This window comes from Hypanus sabinus, chromosome 2 (assembly GCF_030144855.1).
Source record: "Hypanus sabinus isolate sHypSab1 chromosome 2, sHypSab1.hap1, whole genome shotgun sequence".
Classification (NCBI taxonomy): Eukaryota; Metazoa; Chordata; class Chondrichthyes; order Myliobatiformes; family Dasyatidae; genus Hypanus; species Hypanus sabinus.
This window is the reverse complement of record NC_082707.1, coordinates 79857964-79866480: the sequence shown is the minus strand read 5'-3', so window position 1 is coordinate 79866480 and position 8517 is coordinate 79857964. Positions and strand designations below refer to the sequence as shown.

The 8517-nt window shown below is 38.1% G+C and overlaps 1 protein-coding gene across 1 annotated transcript in view; it reads right to left on the bottom strand.

The window, feature by feature from the left end:
• Positions 1-502: 502 nt before the first annotated feature.
• The window catches only part of epha4b (eph receptor A4b), a 364912-nt gene continuing 356897 nt past the window's right edge, over positions 503-8517 (bottom strand). The window contains exon 17 of the mRNA XM_059949034.1: positions 503-7700. Coding sequence (XP_059805017.1) covers positions 7586-7700 — 115 coding nt within the window. The 3' untranslated portion in view covers positions 503-7585. The remainder of the gene's footprint in view (positions 7701-8517) is intronic.

The following is an 8517-nucleotide window of genomic DNA, read 5'->3' as shown; positions in this document are numbered from 1 at the left end:
ATTAGAAACAGCATAGGGGAACAGCGAACTCAGCAGCTGCTTTGTGGAGTTTGCATGTGTTAATTCCTCTAGATGCTCCAGTTACCTCCCACATCACAAAGACATGCAGATTGGTAGGTCATTTGTTCACTCATCTGTAGGTGATTGGGGTAGAAAATGCGGTGAGGGAGGATGATGAGAATGAGAAAAGAATTTAAAGGAAGGATTAATGCAGAATTCATGTAAATACGTGGTTGATAGTTGGTGTAAACTCGATAGGCTGACGGGCTCCCATTTTGGGCAAGATAATTCAAATAGTAATGTCAAAGATGTGGCCAGGTTGGGTGAAAGAGACTCCTTGCAATTGAAGTGTATGGATCAAAGGAAACATCTTTCTACTAAATGTGTGTCCTACAAGTGGGAATCCTAAATGCTATTAGGAAAAAGAAGATTACTTGATTGCAGAAATTTGTTCCATCAGTCAACAACGAGTAGAATAAGTTGGAGACAGAAGTCTTGTAGGTGGAAAAAAAATCAAAAATATTTGCATATTTATTACAGCGACATAAAAATGAAAACCAAGCTGATGCATCACCAGCAAGCTCCTTGGAGCAATATGGAGGAACAATGGCCACTAAATACAGCAAACTGAGAATAAAATTCACAAATTAAGAAGCATAAATTAATACATACATTGCAAAAAGGCCACAGTTTCGTATCTCACACACTCATCTGAGACCAGGTTCATCAGTCTTTAGAGCTGTGCCAACAGACTGGGCTGACGACAAGAACAACAGGTAACAATAAAAAGCATTGAGACAGTCATCAAATGGTTTCAAAGTAAATGCTCTCATTGCTCAGAATGTTCCGACCCTTTATTAGGAAGTTGCTCGATTACAAAAATTCGTTACTAAACTGACATGGGTGGAGGCAAAAGGTTGAAATACCAATTGCTTCTATTTCTTATGAGAAAAACCCCTTAATAACTCTAGGCAAATTCATGAATACTTGCTAACCTTCAGTTCCATGACACGTGTGGCCTACAGAAATAATGCCAGAAGAACTGACTTTGCAAGGTGCTACAGTAAAACTAGTGTCCAGAGTGAGAATTCCAGATAATCTTCCCATACCCCTTAGTGACCATCACTTTACTTGTGTTGCTTCCTAGCTCAATTTATCTAATTTTCATATTGCAATAACTTGCTAAGTATTGGGGATGAGGACAGAGGAAGAGAAAATAATTTTAGTACCACTGTTATCCTATGCACATTTGTATTTGTTTTATTTTTGCAGGACTTGTCTGGTGTCCTACGTGACCAAACATTCTAAAATACTTATAAGTCATGAAGCAACACACACAGATGAAGGAACTCAGCAGGTCAAGCCAGCATCTATGCAAATGAATAAACAGTCAACATTTTGGGCCGAGACCCTTCTTCAGGACTGAGCATGAAGTCATGAAGCAGTCTTTAATGTATAATTTCAGGTAATAAGTGAACTTGAGAACACCTCTGGTTTATATTCAATACAACTGATTCAATGTCATGTTACCCAGTTGTGTTCAGCCTCCAAATACAATTGTTTGATTAGCACAGTCCTAAGTGCTTTCAATAAAAATGTATCACAAAGGAGAGTTGTTACCCTTCGTTTATCGCAAATGTTACTTTCTTCTCAAATATGCAGACTTTTCCAAATGGAAGCCATTTTGTTCAGTTATTCTACACATACTGATGGAACTGGTCCAGCTTTTAGTAATTTTAAAAATTCACAATTATAAACATTCTATACTTAAGTCAGTTACGCTGTACATTTTATACAATATGGTACAATATTTGTTTCCTGTTCTGCTATTGCCATGATGCAGATACAAAATGGCGGAGCTCTGTATTTTAAAAACTCCTCTGTTCTTCGTAGAGAGAGTAAATTGACACGTAATGTTTGAAACCTGAAAGAAAATTACCTTGAAGAAGCTATTACTATTCACTTTGTCTTCAAATGAATTAAAATATTGAATTTGTAAAAGTCAGTTGAACATGGTGCAATCAGCATCTCTTATTCAACCATCTCATTTTCTCCTTATTTGCTACATTTCTCAGTCTTGTCCTATCCTTTTCAGATCTCCCCACCCATTTATCCTTACTGTTTATTTCTTTGTTGATTGTGTACACTACACAGATTGACCAACTTGACGTAAAACTGTTTCAGCTTCATTCTAATGCAGTAATGTGGGTATGTAGCAACTCAAAGTCACACTTGGGTAAGAGGAGTGGATATAACATGATATTGTGACATCTTGGTTTTAGAACTGCTGAAAAAATTGTAATTATACAAGCATTCCAATAGGTTCCTGCGGTAAATTTGGGACTCATGGCCTTGTAATACTCTTAGCCGTTGGTGGCCTAAAAACAGACATAACTACTTGCACAATTTTCATCACTTCATTGGTACAATTAACATTTGTGGGATGGATGATACTTAATGCAGCCACATTTCTAACTGGTGCTTAATACAAAGAGTGCCCACCTTGTAATATTCAAAGTAATTCAAAAGATGTCTTTCAACAATTGCTCCAGAATCACCAGAATCTTTCCCACTGACAGTCCACAAATATTTCCAGTAAAAAAAGTTTGTAAACCCACTGTTTAGCTCCCTTCCCCAAACATATGCAATTTTGGTTCTGAGCAATGAGCTTAATTTTATGGATTTTACATAAGAAACAGCTGAGCTTCATAATACCAATTCAATACATCTTTTGGAAATGATGTCATTAAGGCAATTTATTCCACCTAACTTCATAATGTTTACATGGGGAATGATTTCCTGTGTAGTCTCCATTGCTAACAGTTAGAAGTACATCTTATTTTGAACAAAGATTCACAGAAGAATCTTTGTCCTTTCTGACCATAATCCATCAAAATGAATCTATAGCAGGGGTTCACTACCAGGGGTCCATGGACGCCTAGTTTGATGGTAGGCATCCATGGCATAAAAAAAGATTGGGAATCCCTGCTCTATAAAGATTAACAAATGATCAGAAAATAATCATTCAACTTTTTATTTGTAACAAAATCAGAAAATATGAGAAAACTTAGCAAGCCAGGCAGCATTTCTGGAGAGAGATGGAGCCAATATTTCTGGTCTGTCACCTTTGTGGGTTCTGATGAAGGGTCACAGATCTGAAGCATTGACTGTTTCTCTACCCACAGATGCTGGCTGACCTACTAAACTTTTCCAGTATTTTCCATTATAGTGTGACTCCCAACATCTGCAGGTTTTTTTTAACTTCAAACTTTGATTTGTGACTGCTTGTTTAAAAAAGTGTTGGTAACATTTAACTTAAATTATACTAAAGTGAAAAATATAATTGCCTCAGTTAATATACTCTAGGTCCTAGCATCAACTTAATATTTGTTGATGGAATTTTGTTTGGAATCTACGTGTATGAGCCTTAGAAGATTGTAGCAAGTATAGTTGACTAAGGGGCAGGAAAGATATAAAAAAATGTTCTTAATGGTCACAAATTGGACAAAATTGCCTTCTACAGGACAATCCTTCATGTTCAACAGTTCCAGATTCCTCCTTAACTCTCCAATGATTCCCTTCTTAACTCCCCTTTATTATACTTCTCCTTCTCAGATTGTAGTAGGTACAGAAAGAAATCTGACAATAGACAATAGGTGCAGGCGCAGGCCATTTGGCCCTTCGAGCCAGCACCGTCATTCAATGTGATCATGGCTGATCATCCACAATCAGTACCCCGTTCCTGCCTTCTCCCCATATCTCTTGACTCCGCTATCTTTAAAAGCTCTATCTAATTCTTTCTTGAAAGCATCCAGAGAATTGGCCTCCACTGCCTTCTGGGGCAGAGCATTCCATAGATCGACAACTCTCTGGGCGAAAAAGTTTTTCCTCAACTCTGTTCTAAATGGCCTACCCCTTATTCTTAAACTGTGGCCTCTGGTTCTGGACTCCTCCAACATCAGGAATATGTTTCCTGCCTCTAGCATGTCCAATCCCTTAATAATCTTGTATGTTTCAACCAGATCCCCTCTCATCCTTCTAAATTCCAGCGTATATAGGCCCAGTCGCTCCAATCTTTCCACATATGACAGTCCCGCCATTCTGGGAACTAACCTCGTGAATCTACGCTGCACTCCCTCAATAGCAAGAATGTCCTTCCTCAAATTTGGAGACCAAAACTGAACACAATACTCCAGGTGTGGCCTTACCAGGGCCCTGTACAACTGCAGAAGGACCTCTTTGCTCCTAAACTCAACTCCCCTTGTTATGAAGGCCAACATGCCATTAGCTTTCTTCACTGCCTGCTGTACCTGCATGCTTACTTTCAGTGACTGATATACAAGAACACTTAGATCTCATTGTACTTCCCCTTTTCCTAACTTGACACCATTCAGATAGTAATCTGCCTTCCTGTTCTTGCCACATTAAACTGCATCTGCCATGCAACTGCCCACTCACCCAACCAGTTCAAATCACCCTGTATTCTCCTAACATCCTCTTCATATTTCACACTGCCACCAAGCTTTATGTCTTCTGCAAATTTGCTAATGTTACTTTTAATCCCTTCATCCAAATCATTAATGTATATTGTAAATAGCTGTGGTCCCAGCACCGAGACTTGCGGAACCCCACTAGTTACTGCCTGCCATTCTGAAAAGGACCCGTTAATCCCTACTCTTTGTTTCCTGTCTGCCAACCAATTTTCTATTCATGTCAGTACCCTACCCCCAATACCATGTGCACTAATTTTGCCCACTAATCTCCTATGTGGAACCTTATCAAAGGCCTTCTGGAAGTCCAGGTACACTGCATCCACTGGCTCTCCCATGCCCATTTTCATAGTTACATCCTCAAAAAATTCCAGAAGATTAGTCAAGCATGATTTCCCCTTTATAGATCCATGCTGACTTGGACCGATCCTGTTACTGCTATTCAAATATGCCGCTATTTCATCTTTTATCCAGCATCTTCCCCACCACTGATGTCAGGCTAACTGGTCTATAATTCCCTGTTCCCTCTCTTCCTACTTTCTTAAAAAGTTGGATAACATTAGCTACCCTCCAATACTCAGGTAATCTTGTTTTCATGTTGGCTGAGAGGGGGAAGAAAAAATATCTCAATCCTCAGAAACCTGCATAATGGCAATTCTGAGCAGCAATGAGACCCAAAGAAAGATAAGGTTTATTGCTGCCCTGTCCCTATCTTAGTGTGTAGCAGAATGAGAGCTAATGATGTTAAAAACATATAGCAAAACACAAAAAGTGCTGGAGGAATTCAGCAGCTCAGGCAGCATCATTGGAAATAAATGAACAGTTGGCATTTCGGGCTGAGACCCTTCATCGGGACTGAAAAATAAACGGTTGTAGTTTTGTATTTCATATGAAATCATAGCTAAAAATGATTTCACTGTGACTGATTTCAACTTTCTTCTCCTTGGTATTTATTTCTGCTGACATTTCCTTTGATTTGTTCATGAGCCTACAAGGGGTGATGGATAAGTTCATGACCTAAGGCAGAAGGAGTCAATTTTAGAAAACCTAGCACATTTACTTTTCCTACATTTACACACTTAGTTGTGGTTGTGGAGCATACGGATCCTTCCTTTGTAGAAGTCATTGTCTTGGACCTTCAGGAGCGGTCCACAGCAGGGGTGATTGATAAATTTGTGGCCTAAGGTAGAAGGAGATGAGTTATTAAATTCAAACTTTCTGCATTTTCACTCAAAGAGTTGACCTGCTTGTGCATGTAATGAGAGCTGTATAACTCATCTCCTTCTACATTAGGCCACAAATTTATCAATCACCCCTTGTATGTGCATATCAAAGGGAACGTAGAGTTGAGATTGACAGGGCACTAATCTGCATTGCGTACACCTCTCCTCCTTATGTACTTGCTGAACTCTAACTCTGAACGTAGTAACTGGAAAGAAAAAAAATAACACAATGGTATAGCAAAACATGGACTATTTAAATGTGCATTATACAGCGTGTAGTTCCACAATTTAGCCACTATGCGCATCATCCACAAAATGTGATTGCAGTTACCCAGGACACTCCACCTACCCATATCCTTCACTACCAAGAACAAGTGCTGCAGTTGCATGGGAACACCACATCTACAGGTTCCCCTTCCAAGTGTACAACATCCTGATTCAGAACTATCCTTCTTTGTTGCTGGGCCTTTAATCCTGGAACTTCCTGCTGAACAGCAGAATTCCATCATCAGAAGGATTAAATCAGTCACAGACGGTAATTGATCACACTCTCATCAGGGGCAGGTAGGGTTGTACAATAAATACTGTCCATGTCTGAGAAATTAATAAATGCAGTAAGTTATGCTTGATACAGCGGGTTTAAGATATTTCATACATAGTACATAATGATGATAGCATCAATGACAATTTGAATGTCTAGTGTTCCAATCAACAGATCTGTATTATTGCCTCTTAATTTGACAGCAAAAATAAGCTTTGTTTTTTTTGAGAGAAATCCTTTTTTTTTTGTAACACACAATCAAAATTGAAATCTGCAATTACTTAACTATTCTTTTAGTTTCTTCAACGGTTCTGCATCCCAGATTCGGTCCCTTGTCTGTATAATTTCATGGCTCTCACTTGTCAGCCATTCACTTTCTACCAATATAGTTCACATCAGTAGGGCTCACCTTCAATATGTTGAACTTAGCATCCAATCTCCATTTTGTAATTTGAGTTCAGATCTTAATTTGAATTCCACTGTGGGCTTATTGTGTATAATATTATATGACAGGTGTTCCTCTTTAACAATTAGTGGTTAAGGATTTAATCACCTATACTTGGCTCAGTAAATTAATATTGTTGAATTCAAAAGATTTGGGCATACCCCATCAAATATTAAATAAGCCTTGAAGATCCATGCTTAGAATTTCCTAAGCAATAATTTTCAGTTAATTTGACCTTGGCTTTCCTAACCATTTAACTCTGTAACTTGTTTTCAGTGTGACTTCTAATTTAGAATAAAAACCCTAAATATGGCCAAGTTTTGATCTACTTGAGCACAAGCAACTGATTCTATATATTCCGTGTATTTAGTCACCCAGCAGTCATTCATTTAAGCTATTTTCAAATGAACTGAATCCTACTCCCAACTCTGTGCATGGGATAGCACATCAATGGAATATTAATTTATTATATCAGTAGCTGCTGGACTAGTTTAACTGCTTTGTACCAGTAATGAGCTTTTTTTTTACAATTATCACTGAGATTTAGGTAAAAAATAAAACTATAAGAAATGAGATGGCTATTGTAAAGTATCGTCTGTAGAACACAAAGTCTACGTTTAAAAAGCTACCCTTTTCCCTGCAATGAATCATACAATGACTCTTCAGCACACCTTTTTCTTTCTCATTGCAAAGTTTGAATGAGATGTGCTGATAATTATCTTGCTGCTGGGCATGCCGTATAAATGCTGGGTGTGGGTTTTGAAGGAAGGCTGATTTGTCTGCATTAGTGATAAAAGAGCAGTCATTTAGAGGAAGAAAGCAGGACATTCAGTAGCTTTCATTTTCTCCAACAGTCCAACCACTCTGCTTTGCTCTGGCGATTTTGTTATACTTGAATGTGTGTTCCATGTATCTGGTTGGCCATGGTGTAAAGGTTCTGAATGCTCCAGAGGATCCGCTTCTGGTGCCCAACTAATGTCACTCCAATTCTGCAGAGGTCACTAAAAAGAGACAGAGAGAAGTCAATCAGACCAACAAATTAAAACAACCAGCTTGATTCAATATTTTGTACACCTATTCCACTGGTACTCTTATCTCTTTAGTGGGGCACCAAACTATATAAATAGCTGTGAATTTAGAATGAAAGCAAAATTTTAATCATGAAAAAGCCAAGATTGGTAATGAAAATATTAGAAAATCATGCATTTCACTGTACTAACTGTATTTTAAATGAATTTTAATTGTAGGTCATACTAATAACCAAAAAATAAGTTGAAAATCTCAGGCTTGCAGAGATTTTTGAAGGGGAGGGACAAAACTATGATGCATGAAATATGTAACATCTGACTAAAAGATGGGATTTGGCAAAGCTAGTACTGAGGGGAATCGTCTGCACCAAATCTATATTCAAAATAGTTACAAAAGTCAGGATAGAATTCAAACCCAATTAGGAGGGAAACCAGAATGGAACCAAAGTACATTAACCAAGGCAATGCGGAATTGCTATAGCAAAGGTTAAGTATAATGATATTTTCAAAACCATGAACTGCTAGGTAAAGGAGGAATTGATAATGAACGCCACAGGAGAACAAGTAGTAAGTGATAAGCATTATGCAGTTAGGAAGCAGAATGGAATATTCAATATTTGAAGGTTGAGGGGCAGGTATGCCATGATGAATTCTACAGCAAATTCTTTAGAGATGCAAAACTATGTGTCAGGATGACCTAATCCTGTTTTCAATCTAGAGAATGACCAATTAATGATAGTGGGTAGAATATTAGAGAGAAACCCCCAATCTCCCACTGACAATGAAGAAA